The 22,500-nt window shown below is 44.4% G+C and overlaps 1 protein-coding gene across 2 annotated transcripts in view; it reads right to left on the minus strand.

Annotated features, from left to right (window-relative positions):
• Positions 1-1,258: 1,258 nt before the first annotated feature.
• The window catches only part of CCDC3 (coiled-coil domain containing 3), a 38,681-nt gene continuing 17,439 nt past the window's right edge, over positions 1,259-22,500 (minus strand). Inside the window, exons 3-4 of one of the 2 annotated variants that reach the window (XM_038154823.1) lie at positions 4,148-4,428; positions 1,259-1,553 (exon numbers count right to left, since the gene is read on the minus strand). In XM_038154823.1, the coding sequence (XP_038010751.1) occupies positions 4,153-4,428 (276 nt within the window). In that variant the 3' untranslated portion in view covers positions 1,259-1,553; positions 4,148-4,152. Of the gene's footprint in view, positions 1,554-1,615; positions 4,429-22,500 lie in introns of those variants that run through there. The other variant, XM_038154822.1, reaches the window with a different exon arrangement.

Consider the following 22,500-nt stretch of genomic DNA (forward strand, 5'->3'; position numbering starts at 1 on the left):
CCAGCTTGGTATCATCTCTGTCTAACCCTGATCCCCCAACGATGACTCCTCACAAAGACAGCATTGCTCCTGCCCCACTAAATCCCTGCTGTGCCTGCCTTCCCAGACATCCCTGTTGGGATGGCTTGGCCTGGTTTCCTGCAGAGCCAGGGAGCCCTCCCAGCGGTGCCACATGTGCTGGGACGTGCTGTCCTGCTCGCTGTGTTTGTTTGAGGGGATTAGAAACGTGCCTGAACCCAAGCACATGCTGCACACGATGTTTCACACACAAAGCAGGCTGGTTTGGAGGGAAATAGGTGCATGTCTGTGATGAAATGAAAATAATTGGGGTTAAATAGGGAGGAAAATGAAATTTCCTTGCAATTACTTGGATTTGTTGTAAGAAAGAATGACACATGTTTTCAGTTTTATCTGCTTTCTACAGTTTTGCCTCTATGTTTTTTCTCCTACTTTCAGAAATTAATTTGGGCTCCTTTGCCTCATTAATGGGAGATTAGCTAGCTTGGCAAGAGGTTTTTGTGTGTTAGAAATGGGCTTTACTGATACAACTCTGAAACCCTGATGTGCTCTTTGGTTCCAAAATCCCCTTCTGCCAAACCCAAATAGAATAACATGGCTATTTCCCTAAATTATTATTCAAACATAAGGAAGTAATTTTTTTCTCAATGGTTTTGGTGTTAAGGAGCAAAGAAAGCTACTAACAGTGTCTGCTCCCCATAAATCCTACCTCACTTTGTGGTTCCTCCCCAGTTATTCAGGTAGGGTTTTAAATCAGGATGATATTGGGATTTATGAGAATAGTTTACTTGATACATTTTGTTCTATAAACATCCACTTTCAAAAAACCCCAGAAAATTCAGTTGTAAAGTCTAAAAACTCAAGGTGCTTTGGGGGCACATCACCATCTGAATTATCTACTTACACTCTGGAGAGACACAAAAGTCCTGCAAAAGTTGTGACAGAAATAGTACAAGAGGAACGGTTTTGATGATTAAAAGAGGACAATCCCTAAGAGAACAATTTCCCCTCTGCTGTTTCTTTCTGTCTTCTCTTCTCTTCTCTTCTCTTCTCTTCTCTTCTCTTCTCTTCTCTTCTCTTCTCTTCTCTTCTCTTCTCTTCTCTTCTCTTCTCTTGTCTTCTCTTCTCTTCTCTTCTCTTCTCTTCTCTTCTCTCCTCTCCTCTCCTCTCCTCTCCTCTCTTTCTTCTCTTCTCTTCTCTTCTCTTCTCTTCTCTTCTCTTCTCTTCTCTTCTCTTCTCTTCTCTTCTCTTCTCTTCTCTTCTCTTCTCTTCTCTTCTCTTGTCTCTTGTCTTCTCTTCTCCTCTCTCCTCTCCTTTCCCTGTCCTTCTTACAGTTACTCTGTCCTGTTATTATTAATTTTGCTCTTTCACTTCTTGTCATCCTCTGTATCCATCAGGAAAAATTTATTTGTCCACAAAACGATCCCCACAGTGAACACAGATGCCAAAAATCCCATCCTTGTCTCCAGTTGTGTCCAGCTGCTCTGGAAACCCCTAGCACTGGTCCTGCAGATGTTCTGGCAGCCTTCAAGCTCCTGATATGTTTTGAAAAAGCAGATGTTAGTAATTTGTAAAGCATCTTTGAACTTCTCAAGGGGGGCTGACACATTTGGTGTTGTTTCTAACAAAATGGGGATTTTTTTTGTCTTTCTGTTTTTTACCAGGATGTTTTTTGGGTTTCTACACAATCTCTTGTGAACCCACCCAGCTATGCCAACCTCCTCTTCATTTCTGCATCTCATAGCTTTTCAAGAGGAACATACTCAACCATGCCTTTCCCATTACTCTTGGAAATGGCATGAAATTTTGCCCTTTTTGCAGGTCTCCAGATGAGCTGATCCCTGAAATTGCTACGGAGTGGGTCTAAAACTTACAGCATGTGTCAGGCAGGCCCTGGGTGATGTGTACCAGCCTGGGTGGACAGAACCAAAATTCCTCATTCCTCTTGTGTTTCCTGCATGTGCAGCCTTCCTGCTCACTCTCTGGATACTGTCACCAGCAGGGACAGGCAATCAGTGCTGACACTTTAATGGCATTTTTATTTAGGTTTGACATCCCCTGTTACTTGTCGAGAGGGTTAATTTGTGACCTGATCTGACTGCTGGTCCTTATCTCTGGAAATGATCCAAACCCAGGCAGGAATGAAAGGGGAAACACTCACAAGGAAACAATGTTTTTTGGGTTCTGTACCCAGTGAGAGCTTTTTGGGCTGCATTTGGACTTTGCATTTGGGGAGGTTCTTTTCGTTTTCTTTGCAGAATAAACAAAATTCTCACAAAACTTACAAGGAGAACAAAATGTTTTACTTTTTTTTTTTTTTTTTTCAAGGAACACAAAGGGGGAAACAGGAAGAAAATTCCAATCTTTTCATCCAGCAACAAAAATACCAGCCAAAAGAAAAAGATATTCAACACTGTGTTTGGAAAATCTGTAAGAATAGCAAAGGTGTAACTATATTAATTATACTTTCTCAGCATTATACAAACATTTATAAAACATGAATGAATACCAGAGGGAATATTCTTCTTAACAAAAAATTAAAACACAAGCTTTTAAATGGAAAACCAGTTCATTTATTTAAACAGTAGTTTAGAAGCCAGAAAATAAAACAATAAAAAAGTAGTTACTTTTCTATGGATTTAAATTTTGGAGTTAAAATCTCTTGGTGGTTTCTAGGGAAGCCTAAGTTGTGTAGTTATTCTCAGGAAACAGCATTGCTGACTCCAGCAGAAAACAATTCAAATTGTGGTGATGTGGAAGGTGGAGCCTTTGAAACCAGTGGAGCTTGTGCAGGAGTCAGAATCTTTAAAAATGCCAATATTATTTCAAGAGGGGAAAAAAAAAGTATTTCCAAAAGGAGCAAAACTGGAAGGTAATGAGAGTCAGCTTCTGTGTTCTGCTTGGAGTGAAGCTCACATTTGAAAGCTGATATGGGCTTTTCCAAGTGCAGGGATAGTTTCAAGCATTAACATTATCAGCCACGGATACTGAGGCCTAAACCCACACTGCTTGAGAAGAAGTGAGTTTGTAAATACCTAATAAAGGATATGATGGACTTTTCTTTTTTATGAGATAACCAAGAAACAGAAATATTTTAAGAAATTAGACTATATCAAATGTGTAATAAAAATATTTTCTATAGGATTTTAAAATATATACATATATAAACTACCTAAATTTTTAATGCCCTGTTGATACTGATGTGGTCTCTACAGGTTTTAAATGTAACTAAGTGAGGCTGCCCAGCAACCTCCATTATACCTCAGTGACTACAAAACTTGAAGCTTTGTCCACACTGTAACTTAAACCTGCTTGAGAATGGGATCTGAAATTGCCCACTGGGCCTGATCCAACACCCACTCATAGGCTAAGTCCACTCCTGACTGCAGGATTAGGTCTTAGACACAGTCCCAAAATGATGTGGTTTCCAACCCAGTTGGCTGACCAGTGATAAAGGCACCTGAGGAGTTACTGAGAGTCTTGAGGCACTTCTTGGAAAAATAAAAGTTGTTATATATTTGATTTAGAATATTTAAGGATATATAGGAACAAAGACAATCAAGACAATTTGGGCACATCTATATTTCGTGCTGAAGAGGGGCACAAACTGCCTGAGTCTCAGACATAGCCTGTGCCCAGGCACTGGATGTAGACTTCAGTCAAGCTCAAGCAAGGTTGAGAGCCTGGGGGTGATAAGGGAGGAAAGGGCATTCATGCCTTCATCCTTCCCACCACATCCATCTCTAGATCCCAAGCCTTGCTTGCCCAGCCCATGAAGAGGAGGTAAACTGGCAGGAAGAACTCCTGTGTCAAGTGCCTGCAATGGCCCAGAGGTCTGGGCTGGCATTTCCATCAAAGACAACCTAAAGCTGGTGGTGGAGGTGGAGGTGGGTGAGGGAGGAGAGGCACAGATGACTGTTGAGCCCCGTGTCCACTGAGAACAGCAAGGACGTGGCTTTGGGCTGTGCCAAATCCAGCTGGCATTCCTGTTTAATCTGGCACTGTGTCTAAAGCAAGTTCAGATTCATTTTCCATGCAAGGTTTGAAGCACAGCATAGACAAGGTGTGAGGGCCAGATCCTGATCTAATGCAGACAAATCTCGCCACTAGCACCAGCCTGAGCACTTACCCCACCTACCCTTTCAGGTAGGTACCATGGGAGTTCTCCTGCTTCAAAGAGTTAATATAGGGGATTTGACCACCAGCAGAGGAAAGTTTCTCACTGAGCTTTCTGTTCACCAGCTCCATGTGCCTGGAGTTTTTCCTGGCTTGCCGGAGAGACCTCTTGACTTTCTTCACTCGATCCCGCAGCTGCTTGTTGCGCTTCTCCAGCGCCGCCACTTTCTGCTGCAGCTTCTTCACCCTGTCCTCCTCCTCAAACAGGGCCTTCTGCACCGAGGAGCACATGAGCTGTGGGGACAGCAGCAGGTGAGCTTTGCACAAAAAGTGATCACAGCAAAAGGTTAATTCAGGCTTTGCAGAAAACACCTCACAACTTTTCAAAAGCAGAATGCTTTTTGAGGGGAACTTTTACTTTGGTTTTATATCCTTTTAAGTAAAATCCTCTCTTTCACGTACGGATATAGTTAAGACTCAAAATTGTAGATCTTCATGATACTAGTGATTCAAAATTACTTTTATGAACTGTTTTGTCAGACCTGCCCAGTGTCCTGAGGCTACATCAAGTTTATGGAGAAAGGCTGCCCTAATTCTGGTACTAAACTGGAGTTTGGGTCAAGGGATGTCACTTTTGGAAAACTCTAGTTTTGATTCACCTAAGCAGCCCTTCAGAAACCCCAGATTCTGATAAGAGCCTGCCCGTAGCTCTTTATGTCAACATGTGAAATAAGGACAGCACCTACCAAACCCAGAACTGGTTACTTTGCTTTTCCAAGAACAGAGGTGTCTTAAACATCTCATTATACTGGTTTGTTTAAGACAAAACCCTGGAGGGTAAGATCTCAGCAGTCTCTAGGAGGATCCACGATCCCAAAACATTAACATATATTATTTAGGGAGTCATTGCCTGAAAACTTCCCCTCCCAATCTACCCCATACAACTTACTGCAATATTGGCCCCAGAAGGGAAATCAAGTTCTTGACATTCACTCATTCCAGTGGCTCTTAGATAGGAAATAAAAAAGATAGGTGGTTTCAAAGGTGCTGCCCCCAAGGCATCACTAGAAGAACAGCTCACAGGGCATTTTCAAATCCACTGGGTTGGGTGGTCGTACAACTGCAAAACATCTGTTGGACAAGTGCTCATCTTCTACTACCTCATCCTGGGATGACCCAAAAGATCTCTCTTGTCTCATGGGTATGTTTATGGTCTCACTGGTTTCCTGTTTGTAGGTGCAGCAACAGGAGTGGGATGGCAAACACCAGCTGGGGCTGCTGAGTAGTCAGTTCCCAACACACAGCCTCACTCAGGATGGGATTCAGCTCCCTTCTCTTAAGCAGCTAAAAGGGAGACTCAGGTCTGGGCTCCTCTCTTTGCATTTCCCCTGTAGTGTCTGCAGGGAGAGACACCCTTCCAGGGGCTGATTTGCACCTCCTAGAGCAGAGGGAGGAATCACCCTCTGAACACAGCCCTCTCCTTTTACTGACCACAAAGACAACAAGTTTCATTTTTTAATACCTGGAAAAAAATTTCCAGGCAGAAAAAGAGGAGGTACCTGGAGCTCAAGGACAGCTCCACCAAAAAGTTTCTGATTTAGAAGATCCACATCAAAATCAATTTCTCCTCAGGTGCCTCCTGCTTTTTTTTTTTTTGCCCTACAAAAAAACATCCTGAGATATTTTATTTTGCATGAGGGACTTTCATCTTGCTGCTGCACTGTGAGGACAGGCAGTGTGCATTCTGCTGGATTTATCTTCTAAATACATCTAGAAATTTTTCTATGTGTGTCAAGCACTCCTGGAGTCTGGATGGGCTTTCTCTGGCAGAACATTTGGAACAGACAGGGAATCTAAATAAACAAGTAAATCCCGACTGTGATGATGAAGGATTACATGTTTCTTTCCATCTTACTTTGTAGTATTTTCAACAACTGAAAGCTGGGGAGGGAGCCTGCCTTGATGAATAACATTTCATTTGCTTTGGAAACCCCCAGCAGTGGGAAACCATGGCCAGTCAACACAAACACAGCAACTGCTTCCACTCCCTTGGAAGCTCTTGTTCCTTGTGCAAAAGCACTGTGGGGTTTTGCTATACGGCAAATTCTTGCCCCAACTGTTCTCTCTCTAGGGCTCCTTTATAAATGCATGCTAGCAAGATGGGGAGCTCACAGATAGAGGGCCAGAAATTGTGCTGAAAAGGAGAGAGTTTGGTTTTGATCACTGCTCAATCCAAGTGGTCTTTGAAAACAGCCAGCACATCTTGGCTTTTGTGTTTGCCAAACCCTTGCAAAACCTCAAGCAGAACACTTCTTGAATTTAAATCCTCAAAAAGGAGGACACTGAGGTAGGGAAATATGTTTGTTGGGAAGACATGAGGTGGAAACTCTACTTCACAAGGGATTTCCTGCATGGCCTATGCCAGAGTCCAGTGCAGAGGAACAAACACTTCATGCAGCTGAAATGGGAGGCTGTGTGAACCCAACTGCATTTCATCTGTCTGGGCTGGCTGATGGGGGAAAAGCAGACATCAGGGAGAGTATTATCGTCATCCTAGAGACACTCTCAAACAGTTTGAGGTTGGTTCTTTGTCATCAGAGGTAGATGGGCTCTACAGAGCCACTCAGATACTTCTTAACCACTATCAAAAAGCTAACCAGCTCGTTTGCTTATAGTGTTTTTCTACACTCCTCACTCTTCAGTCTGAAACACACAGTTTAGTGCTTAAATTATCTGGAGATATCCAGAGACATCACAGGAACAGCACAGTTCTAAAAAAATGAGGCACTATCTGACATGCAGAGCTTTGTTTGCCAACAGGGTAGGTGATAGGAAGAGCCCAGCTTGATAACTGGATGCCTGCCTGCAACTGCAAGACTACCAGCTGGAAAATAAATATTTTGTTCCTTCTACATAGGGAAAAATAACAAGGTGGAGTCCTCTCATTCTCACTGGCTGGTTACAAACAGCATTTTTCACAGGACTCTGCAGTGGGGATGATGGAGATGGGGATGATGATGATGATGATGATGATGAAGATGGTGTTTGAGTGCTGTCCTGCCCTTGCTGTTACTGCTGGGGCTGTGATTCCCCTGGCTGCAACCAAGTTATCATCAAACTGGTGCTGAGAACTGCATAACTGTGACAGCTGCGAGCTCAGCACAGCCTGGATAACCAACCCAGCTGCTGAACAAGCTGGTGAGAACTTAACCAGTCCAAGCTGCTACCTGGATGCTTGGGAAATGAAGAGAAGGACTAGGAAATGGCTCCTTAGGCAAACCTTATAGGTAATTTTCCAAATTCCCTTCAAAATTTGAAGTCCCTATGATCCATATTTCAGAAGAGTTGTTTGGTCTGAAGATCTGTCTGCATGTCTGCTTGTTCCACAGTTTTGTTCGGAAGGCATCCTCAGCAGTGGTACACTCAGGTTCAGAGCAGTACCAGGAGATGTAATGAGAAATGTGGCACAAGAACCATACAGATTCTGAGGATTTATCCCAGACAGCCTACAGCTGTGAAACTACTTATTAAATCCATTTGAGTATTTGTCTGGGAGACTGTATCACAAATATACCAAATTTAAAGTTTCATCATATCTAGGAGATTCACAAAACCTGCCAAAGAAATCAGCACTGTAATAAATAGAATAGAATCACAGAATCACTGAGGTTGGAAAAGACCTCCAAGATCATCCAATCCAATCATTAACCTAACAAACTAATTTTGGAGCATCACATTATAGGCATGCAAACTCCTTACCAAACACCCTGAACTTATATATATATATATATTTACACACACTTTTCTTATTGACAGACACACACCTGCCTTCTGGAAGCTTGGTTTGAGGGCACAGTGGATAAAGGTGCCATGGATAAGGGTGTGATAGTAGTGTTCATCCACCACAAAATGTCCATAAGTGGTTGAAGTTAGTGTTACAGAACTCCAATCACTCAAAGCCCAGCAGTGGCACCCAAGTCTTGCCCTTCACCTACCCAAGGGAGATATGTTGATTCCCAGCTATCTCCTCATGCTCCTTATGGCAACACTGCTAAAAAACACTGGAGTCCCAATACCTAAAAGTCTTTCCAGTGGGAGTGAGTGTGTTGCATGGAAAGAAAGATGAGGAATCAAAGAATAATGGGAGAGGTCTGGCAGAGGGGGAGTATTGGGTTTGGGATGGAGTGACTTAACCTCCAGTTACTGGGATTTTTTAGCCAAGACTAACACTCGTGCTGAAGTGTGGAAAAGTCCCTGTCAGCACTGTTAAAGCATCATGTTGGGTGAAGTGGTGGGGGCATGGCAGTGCTGAGTTAAACCACCTTTGCTTGCTGCAGGAATAGCACTTTCAGAGGAACAGAACTGGGGTCCCAAGGACATATCCATATCACTGGCATTAATGGAGATAAGCTGGGATTTCACCCTAGAACTTCATATACATCAGCAAGATGCACAGGACCTGGATAGAGAAAGAAATTGTCATGGCTGTTGTTACCTTGCTGAATGCTGGGTCAGCATTTGCCACAGGAAATGTAATGTTTGTAGCACAGCTCTCCAGTTCATTCAAAATATTAGAGATGTGAATTTCTTTGGGGTAAGAAGCACTGCCTACAGGAAGCCTCTGCCAGGCTACATCCACTCTCAAGGTGTTCTTCTTCCTCATTTCACTCCTCACTAAAAGGAGATTTTCTCTTTAAGCTCCTTAGAGACAGCTAGTCAAGGGAAGTCATCTTTCCCAACAGTCATCAGAGAGGAATGGGAACATCCTAGAGGAGATATCTTGCCTACCTTAGACACTTCCCTTAGGTGGACCAGCTTTGCAGACTCCTGCCTAGATAACTCTCTCAGACTGGAATGGATGTCACCATGAGTCCCATCAAATGGCATCTGAATGGCACTGACTTCCCAGGGCAGGCTGCAAGGGCAGGATACAGATAATTTTCTTGGAGTTTGGAGAAACTTGCCCTAGAAACAGACACAAATCCGTGTCCATATGTACTTGGAGGTCTTTAAAAAGAGCTTTGTTCTGACCTGTATGAAATCACTGCTTGCTGTGAAGGTATCTGAACTGCTGGTGGCTCTCACCTGCAGTGGGTATTACTGGCATCCATTTCAAAACCCCACACTTCCCCTTCAAACTCACAGCCCTTCCACCCCTGCTCTGGCTGGGGGTGGTTTTACAGGATGCAGGGTCATTACGGGGCACTTGAGAACTGGTGAAAAGAGCCTCAGCCATGGAGGGACCTGAAGAGAGGTCCCTAGCCCCAAAACCACACCTAGAGCTTGTCCTGAGGCATTGCTTTCCCCGGGCACTTGGAGCCCTGAAGCCTGAGAAGCTGCTGAGAGGATGGAAACAAAGATAGCAAGTGACAGTCACACCAAGTGACCTCTGCCAGGATTGGAAATGGGGATGGGAATTTGTCGTCACAGTCACTGCCAGTGCCCAGGAAGGGATCAACACCTCATTCCCTATACTTGTGAAGGAAAAAAAGTCAATGGGTTAGCAAGTATAGAAACCACACTAATCAAGACAAGAAAGGGGGGAAAAAAGGTGAAGAGTATGAGCCAGACTGCCTACCACAGGCACCTCACTCGTGCCAAGTGAGCAGATAAGTCAGTCCTGACAGTAAATCCCCAAATTCCCTGCCCAGGCAGTGGGAGACAGAAGGTCTCCAGGAAGAGAAAAATAAATCAAGAGGGTACGACCTCACTCTGGGGCATCTCCAAGTTCCTTTCCTCTGCTCGCTGACCACGCAGCAGCCGGGGAGGCACACCAGGGCCAGCCCGCTGCCTTTCCCCGGCCGGGGCGGGGGACGCCGCTCTCTCGTTTCCTTGGAACGCGATCTCGGAGCGCTTCGCCCTGGATGCCGCAGGAATGCGGCGGTGAGCTGGGAGGGGAGCTGCAGGGAAGTCTCGGACTAAGCTGTTTAGCAGGAGCAGTCGAGCTCTGCTCTTCCACTGAGCTCGGTGTTCGGCCCCACCTGCCCCATCCCGTGTGCCTTCTGCATTCCCAGGAGCCTCCCGGCCCCAGCAGCGCTCCCACCAAGGTGGACCTGCCCAGATGGGTCAGGGCTGGGGAAGCAGAGGGTCTCACAGGTTTGCTCTGCCAGCCTCTTTGCTGACACTCACATCACCTTCCTCGGACTCCCCCCACCAAAATTTCTCAGGCTGGCCAGGGGAGTAAGGAACCGTGGGGTGGCACATGCCTCCACAGCGTGCAAAAGCAGAGGCAGCAGCCAGGACATCCCTCCTGGCTCTCCACCGCTGTGACAGGGCTTGTACGGAGCCCATTGCAAGCACAGTGAGCTCACAGGCTCTGCATCACAGCTCCTTGCAAGGCAGGAACACGACCCGAGCAAATGCAGCCTCTGCCTTGGTTCCTTCCAGCAGCAGGCGTGGCTGGTGGGTATTCCCAATACAGCTCTGGGCTGCTCCTGGTCAGGAGCACACAGCAGGTCTGGATTGAGCTGCTCAGTTATAGGCAAATGATGCCGAATGTTAAAATGCACAATACCCAGCTGAGCTTAAAGGAAAATGTTTTGAGAAAGGACAAACAAAATCTTTTCTCTGTGTAACAAGCAAATGTGTGTTTAAGTCTACCTTACAAGACGGTCTGCTTCAGAGATTTCTGAATTTTGCTCTGCCTGAATGCTGAAAATGTCCAAATTACAAAGTGTCACTTTTGGGGTTGGTTTTTTTTAATGGAGTTTTTTTTGTGTTTTTTGTTTGTTTTGGTTTGGTTTGGTTTTTTTTGTCTCAGAATGATTGCAGTCTTAGCAGGGCTTCAAAAGTCTCTGTGAGTGGCTTTTTTCCCCAACAATATGTACAGAACCTTCCCATTACCACAGCTACCGAAGTTACCAAAACTTGCTATCCACTTTAATTTTCAACTCAGCTTTTTCCCCATCTAGTATTACTATTCTCACAAAAAAACCAATTAGGTCTGCTATGCCTAAAACTACTTTGCTAATATACCTTACCCCAAGTGTATTGTTCTCTGACTGAAAGTTGCTGTGTGACCATGTCTCCATCTAAACTTGTTTTACTTGGCTTGTATTTCAACAGGATTAGATCACCATTCCCCCCACACATACACACAGAGAACTAATTAAATACCAAGGAAGGGATAAAACCAGCAAGACCCAAAATCAAAGTGTATTGTGTCCTTCCTTCTCACTAATGGGAACTCAGGGAAAGGAGAAAATGCTGATCAGAGCAGCACAGCATCTTATGATTTGCTCCTAATTATTGAAATTTTTGAATGAACTGACATTTACCTTGTGTTACAACAGCTTCTAGAAACCTCCTTTATTTTAGTGTTCTGTCAAGTAGAGGGCATACACCTTATAGCACAGTAGGAGAGAGGGAAATACAATATATCCAAATACACCATCCCCAGGTGCAGCTGAAGCTGAGAACCAGAATCAGATGGTGAAGAAAAATATTTCTCTTTACCAGTATTAACTTGCATGAGAACAACACCAGTTTAAAGTAGCATTATACCTGGTTTGGGGTCTTTACATTAAGTATGATTTACTTCAGTCTAATGTTTTACAACTTGTAGAGTTCCCTGCGAGTCCTGACAGAGGTGACTGATGTTTTGGTGGGGCAAGTGCTGCAGGGATGTCTGTAAGCTGAGGTTTACTTAAACATGGATGTAAGGGGTACAGAAGATCAGGTGGGAGACAGAACTGTGAGAGAACGGGGGACACATGGAAACAAGGTTGATTAAGGTCTTAAGGAATTCAGAACCTCCAGGGGGTGAGGCCATGCCAGAGCTCCCTGTACCCCTCAGCAGGTTCAGAGTGCAAATGCTCAGAGCCCACATCCTCTGTCGCTGAGGAGGGAAGAACTGGGATCAGAAAATATATAATAAAATAAATGTTATGTATAATATGAAGAGAACCTTTGTTTCTCTGTCACCTGTAAGTCAAAATGGGGAAAGAGGGAAGCCAAGCAAATCCCAGCAGGCTGTGGGTGGGTATTGGCAAATAGCCACATTGTGACTGCAATGCACTAAATGCTGCCTCTCAAGAAAGCAAAGAAATGGACATTTACTGTAATTTGAGGCCATGTCTCCTCCCCAGACAATATATCATACCCAGGGGCATTTGTATACACAGGGGGAGAACCCACGCTGAGAAAGGCAAATGTTTAAAGTTAATGCAACATCTATAAAAGTCAAGCTTCCCTATAAATCCCTCTGCTCTGGATGTGTTGGCTTCACACTGCACACAAGCTGCTGCAGCTCAGCTGCCTTTACAAACAGATAGGATTTACTTGGCTGAAGGTTCAGCTGGGAGCCCTGAGCATGCCCTGCTGCTGTGCACAGCTTCTGGATTTCAAAGAGAAATTGCAGGTGCCCTGGGCCAACCTGCTGCCCTATGGTGCCACTGGGGAAGGGGAATGTTCACATCTCTCCTGAGCATCCATAGGAACTTCTGGAGACATTCCACTTTATTTTCCAAGTCTATTTGGGTCCATAAAAGCATGGGGACCACACTCAGGCTTTTATTTATCTGTGTTTGGTGGGTCCCTTGTGGTCTTTGCACCACTCTGCTAAAATAGGTAACCTCAGTCCTGGGTAGGAAACACTGGCTTTCTGATCTTTTTCTACAATCTTTACAGGGACAGAAATTCCTCTGGAGGATGAGTCAGAGGAACTAATTTAGAGCAGGGAATCAGGCACTAAAACTGAGTTGAATAGTACAAAAACAACTCCAGCACAGCACTTACGCACACAATGGAGACACCCCTGTCACGGCAGGAGCAGGACAAGAGGCTCTAATGAAGACTTTCCCTGCAAGCAGGAAGGGATTTGTGAATCCTGCATGGAAATGACGGCAGCAGCATTGAAGTCAGGCTGGGTGAAACACACGGGCTTGACAAAAGGCATCTGCATCTGCTCCTGAGCTGCTCTGCGAGCCCAGAGCAAAGAGGAGACCTCAGCAAGGAGCTGTCTGCTGTGCCCCATGCCAGCAGGGCTGAGGACTGAGCCAGCAGGGCTGAGGACCAGGTCCAGCCCTCATTCAAGCACGGAAGTGTCACAAGTTGCCACGGCATGAAGTGGAAAAGCCTTGGTAAGCTTGAAGAAGCAAAGACAAAGAGAAGGAAAAACAAACATCTGTGATCTGCAGGCGCTCTCTGAATAATGTCAGCACTGAGAAAGGGACCAAATGCCTGAGAGACTGATCAGCAGCTCTGAACAACAAGCTCCAAGCACTAACATCTGGCTGATGGGAGCTCACTGCTATTCCTGTCCCACCAGGCAGCCCAGAGCAGCCTGTCCATAGCTCCGGCTGCTGCGTGGGCTGTAAATCCTGAAAGGGCCCCAGACCACCCTGGGTGAGATAAATAGGCAACAGGCTACTCTGAAGATGGCAGGATTTGGCAAATAGGGAGTTTTCAATGTGGAAAGATGTGGTATTTAGGGAACCACCCTCCAGCTTGCATGGGCTCAGATGGCCCTAAGCATTTGGGGCATTAATGACTGTTTCTATAGGAGACAAAAGCTGTTTTCACTCTAGTACAATTCCTCAGATCAGGTTCTATTCCTGGGCCAGTATTTCAATTCTCAACAGAAATACAGGGTCAGGGAAGTACAGGATCATATTTTAAATGCGATGTCATATTTAGTGGCCAAAATCTCTCCCTGCTGCTTTGCTGTGTTTCATACAGACACAGAAGCACCAGAAACTCCCACCTTGTGCTGCACAACTTACTGCCTTATACAGGGAAAAGCTTTTCACACAGGGCTGGCTGCAGTGCCTGCAGAAAATAAGGTCATAAGGGAGGCATGAGTCAGGCCTCCCCATACACACAAGCCTGGAGCACTCTCTCCAGCCTGACTGCAGGAGAAGGAGGATTGCAGCCACAGTTACACAGGACAAAATGCTCACAGGGGTGGTGGATGCCCTGTGGTGAACTCTTCCCTCCAAGCATCTAAATTATAGAGCACACACCCCACTGCTGGTTAATGTTGCAGTGGTGGCTCTCAACTGTTTAATCCTATGTTAATAATTGTACTGGAGAGAGATAATTATATAGCAAGTGCCACACCACTGCACAGTGAGCACATGGTGATACCTTAGAGCTACAGTTCAGTCATGGACTGCCTTGGGGTTTGGCTCTTTTGTGAATAACTGCACTGAGGTCTGGAAAATCCCACAATATCCTGCTGTTATGTCTTTTTACCTGTAAAATCTGCTATTGCTCCTGGCCAAATACTTAGGGACAGGCAGCAAATGCATCCCCCTGTAAATCTGTGTTACTGTTTGTGTATGCACAGGCTTTAAACGTGATTATGAAATTAATTTTCTCTATCAGTCCAAAATTCTTCTGTGGTATTTGTTATGCTTTTCCCATATTTCTCTGACACAGAAGTTATCTGTACTTTCACCAGCTTTGTATTGCATCACATTAGCAATAGCAAGGGCCAGGGAAAGGACAGCCTTGAGAAGCAGATGATCTGGATTGCCTCACAGCCCAGCTGCAGCAGCAATCATAGTACCCACACCAGTCACCATCCACACAACTCCACAAAAATTGCCTAACATCACAGAATTTAAAAAAAAAAAAAAAAGGACAAAAAAGATGGCAAACCCCTCTGAGGAAGTCAGGACCTGGGCTCCAGTCTAGTCCCATAATTAGGACACTTGCCCTGTCTTTTGGCAATGATAATGTTGGAAGAACAAAACCTCTGTCAATCTGAGCTGTGTTATCTGAACAGTTTGTTCTCATTAGGCAACATGTGCACTTCACACCTCATCAAAGAGGGCAGATAAAAAGCTTGTCCTAATCAGAGGAATGGGACTGGAGGTCTCCACTCCAGTGAGGACCAGTTAGGGGCAAGTAAATCCAGTAAATAGCTTCCCTGTGCTTCCATTCCTTGTCTCCAAAAATGGGGATTACAGAACAACTGTGATTTATAGAGTCTCTGAGCCATTATAACCTAATCCAGAAAGGTCTCCATTCAAAGCCTGAATGGTGGGTATGGGACAGGAGCAATAGCAGAGCCAGGACTCGTGGGCAGATACTTCACTTGCATGCAGAATGGCCATAGAGTTTCTCTGTGAAAATTCAGAGTATGAGCCCAGAAACCATGTTTTTCCTTAGGTGCTGGTAGGCATTGCCCAGAACTGCAGCCTTGTCTCCTGCAATCTGCAAACATATTGTTCAGTAAGGACCACAGACAAGTTGTCCATCATTGAACCATGTGATTAATTGAACTTTCAATATTGAGGGATTTAGTCAATATAAGTTTGCAATATAAAAATTTTATCTTTCTGTGTCACTGATCATGGCATTTAAGTCTACATTATCCAAGAAGAGGAAAATCCTGGCTTTGTGAACATGGCTCAGATACATGAGCAATGTCCATGATCCCAAAACCAAGGTTTCAAGTATGATCAAAGGGACAACTTCTAGCAACTGCCTTTATTGGGCCATGGAAAACAAAACAAACCATTCCTTAGGCACAGTTCACCAACAAAATGGGTGTGAGTGGTTAGGCAACAACGTGGTAATGGTCATTCCTCTCATTATTCTGGAGCTAAGGGTCAGTAAACGAGCAGAAAAGCCAGCAGAAGAATATATTTTTACAGGAATGGAAGAAAACTTTTATTCTCACTCATTACCTAGGTCAGAAATCAATGGGAGTGTGAGCTAATCTGGAAGAGCACAGCAAGAGCATGGCACTAAGCCTCTGGAGAGAATGGTGAAGACCCTTTCCTGCAGATATCTGAGGCCTCCCTTCATCAGCCAGAAGTGGTTTAGGGTTAGTACATGTAGAGTGCAACACAAACTCAGTTGATAAGTCTGTATGACCAATTTGTTTAAGCTGAGCCCCATCCAGGTGATCTCTCAGTTCTGCATTGCTCTGTTTAATCCTGTTAATAAGAACATCCCTGTACTGGCATACAGCACTTCTCGTGGCAGTCAGTGTTACTGAAAGTCAACCAAACGGATGATTTATCCTGCTCCCTCCAGATATTTGTGAGTTCAAGTGAAGAAAAACAAACAGAAAAAAATCCTAATAAATTGCATAATTCCAAATGTTTTTCCTTCCACATTCTCCCCACCCTAGAGACTCTGCCACTTAGTAACATTCTTAATTTAATCCCTTCCCAAAATATCCTTTTACCATTGAGAACTTTGCAACTGTTTGGGAGTGGGCCGAGTTGTTTGCTGTTTTGATGGAAAGAGAGAAACTAAATTATTTCCTGGCTGAGATTTATGCGTGAAGATTTAGCTTGCAGCCAGACTTTTTTAGCCAAGTTATAAAATCTGAAGATAATTCCAGCTCTCATCATCAGTGACTTTTACGAAGAAATTCAGGATATGAGCAGGAATAAAAGGAAACTCCTCACCATGGAGGTTTTCATGGAAATGAAGAGACACATTCCTGTACAGAAGGAAAGGGCAGGAACATATGTCAGCCTAAACAGTGCTGTCAGAAAGCAGAATCCCGGCTTACTAAAAACTCATGAACATGTTGATGAACCCATGTTTGTTTTTTTTAATGCTTTGGATGAAAACTGAGAGTGAAGCAGAGGCTGCACTTGCCTGTGGACAGAACAAAGCTGAGTTTTGCTTGAGACATCAGGCTTTTGGAAACTTAAGAGCAAATGCCTTGGTGTGATAGTGTAAAGATGCTCCTGATCTCCTGAGATTATTCAGTTCAATGCTGGTCAGCTGGAAGGTATGATGGTCATGTTTTCTACCAAAAGGACACAGAAATGCCTCACTAAGCCATGGATAATGTTGTGCTTCTCCACATCTTCTGTCACACTTGCCATGCCAGACCCTGATGAGCTGACCCATGTCTGAAGAGTAAGGTGGCCAGAGCAGGTGTCAGGTGGACAGGCTTAAAGGAAAGAATAGAGAGGAAGAAGAAACGAGTATCTGAAAGTTCCAGAAACCCACAGTGGGACTTGTGTGCCTAAAACTCAAGGTCTCAGGCGAGACACCCCAAAAAGGCTTGTACTGTTGGCTGTGTCCACACGAGCAAGTCAATTTAAACAAGAGGAATGCATCTGTAGACTGAAGCTCTAGATGTGTTTGGGGTGAGCAAACAGACAGGGAAAGGGTTCAGAAGGTGTGTGAAGGACCAGCTGTGGATCCTTCATCTTCCCATTAGGAGCTTGTGCACACCATTCAGGCATCTGGAGCAGTCTGGCTATGCTTCCTCCAGGAGGAATCCACTCATTGTGCAGCAAAACCTCTCTGTGAACTGAACCAACAGTTGTCAAGCAAAATCATGTGTCTCCTACTCACCAGACTGTCATGATGGAGATTGCACTGATTTGAGACATCTGGCAAGTTAAGACAGCTCTTGTTCCCTCAGGTGCTTTGCCTGAGCTCCGTGGCTTCAGAAACCTCAAACAGGAGACCTCACAACCATTGCAAAGCCTGCAATGCAACTGCTGTCACATTTGCCTCTCATCCTTCCTGACGGGCCAGCTCCAGGCTCTGGAGGTGTTTCACTGGGCTGGTGGAGGCCCCTTGCAACTCAGCTGAGGACAGGAGGTGGGGATGGATGTGCCATGCAGCTCTGGGATTGTGAAATCCAATTATAACTCAGAAACAGCAGCTAGTGACTCCCCAGAACCATCTCCTACCACAGCTCACTATGTTTCTCTCCATGAAGTTCCTCTAGAAGGCTCAAGCAAGGAGGAGGCTGGCTGAGCTCTAAATCAACTCACCTACTTCCTGCCACTTGGTGCACTGCAAATCTTTACTGGTGCTGACATCCACGCTCTCCAAAATTCCGACATTTTTTAAGAGCAGTTGAACCAACAAGTGCTGGGAGAACACTGAGTCTGTGAAGCACCTTGGCTGTGTTTCAATGTCTTCTGGAAAGATCCTAATGCAACACAGACGTTCATGATATGTTTGCACTTGCAGCTAAGTGCTGGCTACACTTGAGCTTGTCTGTAATGAGCTCTCTCCACAATACCACACATGAAATACAGACAGAGAGACAGGCATATTGGTTTCAGAGTTACATGGGAAGGAAGGCAGATGTCTAGCAGCAAAAAGAACTCAGTAGATACAAGGACATTGACTCCCAGCTCTGCTAATCACTGTCCATGCCTTAAAACCAGGTAAAAATTGTTTAGACACTCCAGTTCAGAAGTGAGTTCCTGAGATACAACCAGAACAACTCTGAGGTTGGAGCTGGACTGAATTCCACAGATGTTCAGATCCACTAAAAAATGTCAAGAAATGTGGCTGACCTTTTGGTCTTGGGGCTGGAGAGTGACAGACCAGAGATGTTTTGCTATGGACTCTAGGCTGTGAGTCCAAGTCTTGCTTACATGGCCAGGCAGCAACTTGAATATAGCAACAGAAAGGAGAACAAAAGTAATGTGGTAGCAGCTAAAGAAGCTGCCATCTGTCCAACAGCTCATGACAGCTTAGTCATGCCTTTTGGAGTCAGTGGTGTCATTGCTGGGAAGGTGTAAACTCATGTTTTACATTAGTAATTTAAATACTTAAATTTAATGAAGACTGTTGAAAATGCATGTCGCATCCTTTGATTGATGAGGGAATAATTCCCAGGTATTTCAAAGCTTAATTATTTAGAAAACTTTTCAGTCAATTAGAACTGATGCATATGTAACAATAAAAAAGAAACACAAAAATTATAGGGAAAATTCAACTTTAACATCAGTTAATCCAATTACTGGGCTCAGCCCCTGAAGTTCAGGTAAAAGAAGATCTCACAAGCAATGTTCCACCTCTACCACTTCTCAAAGTAGACCAATACCCTAAACTAACAAAGCTACTTTCATCCAAAAAATTCTGAATGTGGCTTCATATTTCAAACTCATTTATTACTTTGCTTTCTATGTATAACTCTTAGTATGTGAGAGCTATACAAAACCACATAAAAGGGAAGAGGAAAAGGGAGGGTTGCTATAATAAATTCTGCATTACCTGAGAAGATAGGTAGGTGTCTTCTTGTGCCAACTCCCCTTGGTGTTAAATTGCAGGAAGGGGTTATATGCAGTTATAACCTCATTGATTCTGAGCTGAGTTTTGAATCTTGGGTGGTGACACAGTGGTTACAATTGTGGGTTGCCTGGACTTTAAAAATGTGGTTAAATCACAGTAAAGTTACAGTAATGGCCATGACAAAGAACGTCTGTAGCAACCACAAATGAGCACTCCTCAATCTTCACCCTGTGTGTCTGTTATGAGTTTTACCACTGCAGGCATTGCAGCTCACAAGTAATCCTCACACAGCATCTGTGAAGCTTGCAGAAGCTCGGAGGAAGAGGACACAGCTCTGCTCAGCTCTGACAAATTACAATCAATTCACTGTCACAGATTGTCCATGTCTCCCAGGGCAATACAGAGTTGTGGGGCACTTTCACTCCTTGTAGCCTGCTGGGTCAAGAGCTTCCTGAAGGCTACCCCAAAAATCTGTCTCTGTGTTTCATCAGGACCAAAAAAACCCAACCCTGCAGCAGCTGTGAGAAGATGCTATTCCATCATCCCTTTCAACAGCTGCTGGACACCTCTGAGCACAGTCTGCACTGCAGGACCAGCGTGATGCATCACTGTGTCCCCAGCTGGTGGCAGGTCAGCAGTGTGCTGCAGATCTCCATGTCCTTCCTGCTCCTTTTCAAACTCCACCATGTCAGCTGAGTTGAATCAGTTTTCTGGATGCCTTCCCACTTCCTTAGTACTTCAGCAAACAGCACTAAGAGTGTGAAAGGGCTCAGTGCACATCTTTGAAGGAACCCAGGCCTGACGAGCTCTTCTTGGCTGTCACTCTGTGTCAGAGATATATTTGCCTTTGTTTTCCCCTTGTTTTTAAAGCTGCTCTATAGTGTGTTTTACTGCATTTGATGGGGAACTTTAAAAGGCTCCACAGAGCAATGCTTTTTCTCACCCTGACTCCTCAACTATAGTGGAAATTGGAAAGATGGTGCCTTGGACAGCTTCTGACCCTCCTCTCAAGGCTGCTTCTTATTCATTCCTGTGGTTCAGATTTCTTTGTAAACATGGCTGTACATGATTTCTTATGACCCACAGGGAGGGAAATCCCTAAGAATGGGCTTTGGGGCAGGGACACTGAATTCTCCATTATATGTAGTTTAGTCCCAAACCCCATATTTTCTGTCAGCCAAACTAGAAAATAACATGCTATCCACTCTGAGGCAACGAGGGCAACAAGAATCAGTTCTCTTTAAAGATTATATCAGACTTCCTGTATGAAGTTGTTGGAAGTCATTCCTTTTGCACACCAAATTACTTTAGCAGGTGCATATCTTCCCTAGAAAAGAGTTCCAACCTCTTTTTCAGTGATAGAAAATCTATCATGACCCCTGGCAAACTAAAGATTAATGATCTACTTCACTTCAAAAACCCACTGTATTTAGGTTGGGTTATAGGGATACAGATTGCTGCCAGTTTCAAGCTGCAGGTCAAAAAAGAAAAATATTTAAGGCAGAATACTTCTGGTTTGATTTCTGAGTCAGGAAATCCTTGCTGTAATTGCAGTCTCCCAGGTAAGACACACTTCCCCCCGTGCTCTCACCCAGACCACATCCAGGTGTTTGAGGAGGTTCTACCTTCCTCTTCAGAGAAACCCAGCGGCCCCTAGCAATGGCTAATTACCACTCTGCTGATTGACAAAGTGCCAAGGAGTGAGCACTGCTACCTCCATAACCGATAATTACATTTTTGTCAGGCTGCCAAGGTCCTCACACACACCTGCACGCTGCCCACACAGTTGTTACAAAGAGATTTATAATAATTATTTGTAACATTCCTATCACGCATCTCCCCGCCCGCTTCCAGCAGCGACACGTAAATCCAGCAATGAGCATGTCTAATTTCCTCTCCTTGTTAATCTTAGACTAAAGCCAGCTAAGAACATCTTCTGTTTGCATCCTTTGAAGCCTTGAGTCATTTTTTTTCCTGACATCTTAATTCAATTCTAGGTGAGGAATCACACTTTTTTCTCTTCTTCTTCTATTTTACTCTGCTTATTTGTTCACGCCTTCCTGACTAGACTAGACAGCCCTACCACTTATGATTTTCCCGAGATGGATGCTTTCCAAACAGTACAGCTCTCCTCCCACAGAACATGGGCCAAGCTTCACAAAGCCAAACCTCTTCCCACGGATCACCATTTCCCCAGCTAGCAATTGACTTCCAGAACTGAAGAGGTAGGAACTAAAGACCGTGCAAGATATTCATTGCCTCCAGGATCCTTCCCAAGTCCCAAAGGCATCTACTGTCCATGTAGCATCCCATCAAGCTGCATCCCTCATTTCTACCCCCTCCCTACTTCGTGCTCACCCCTGGAACCTCCCAACCTGCTAACACTGATGAGCCCCTGTTGCAATGCTTGTCTTGCTGGTCTTCATGCTGCCCTTCTCGGGAAAGCAAAAAGCCCCACAGAAATTTTCCTTCTCCCTGATTTGTTTCTAATCTGTTTTGCATTTATTCTTTCTTTTTCTACTTTTTTTTTTTTTTCTGAACCATGTTCTGTTTTTACATCCTTCTCAGTTTTCACTTTCTCTCACAGGTTGCTGGCACTATTGACATTCATCTGCACTTAATCTTCTTGGGGTTAAGTCTTACACACAAATATTTGCTTTCCCTGTTGGCACTTCCAACAGTCTAGGCAAAACTTTGAAATTTCCCTGTGGCAATAACAGTGGGAGGTCCCAGACAGCCAGGGAAGGGGCTTTGCTCCCTCTTTCTCAAGGACTTGCATTGCAGAGTGTTAGCAGTAGCTGATTCCTGTCCAGGATAGGGGAGAACAACCTACTCTGAGGCTCAGACATTAGGCTTGGTCTGGAATTTTGAGTCCTGTCCTGTGAGAGGGTTGAGGATAAAGGTCTACACAACCATGAAGGCTATGAAGGCAGAAAATAGAGACTGACAGCATCTTCCAGCAGAAGAACAGGGAGTATCAGATAATAAAGTAGGAAACAGGTTGAAGGCAATCTAAAAGTTGGCAATCAAATCAAAAAGGCAATCAAATTCTCAAGAGAAAACTGGACAGCTTTATGGGAGATAAATTGACTGGATGTCACTGAATATATAGAAAGAAATAAATGTATGGAAAATACTTCACCACAGAGACATCTTCACCAGAAAACACTGGAGAATGGGAGAGCATCAGCTAGAACTCTCTTCCTGTACTCTTCCATGGATACCTGACTTAGGTATCTCTCAGCATACTGTGGGTCTTGGGGTGGGGACAGGAGAGAAGGCTGACAGTCTTTTACTTTACTTCCTCAGAAAACTTTTGGCAAAACTGCCATTTTGCACCAATTCACAATTTCTGACAATAAAGCACCTAACAAAAGGACTCCTGTACCCCACTCTGCTGTTGGCCGA

This window comes from Motacilla alba, chromosome 1A (genome assembly GCF_015832195.1).
Source record: "Motacilla alba alba isolate MOTALB_02 chromosome 1A, Motacilla_alba_V1.0_pri, whole genome shotgun sequence".
Taxonomy (NCBI): Eukaryota; Metazoa; Chordata; class Aves; order Passeriformes; family Motacillidae; genus Motacilla; species Motacilla alba.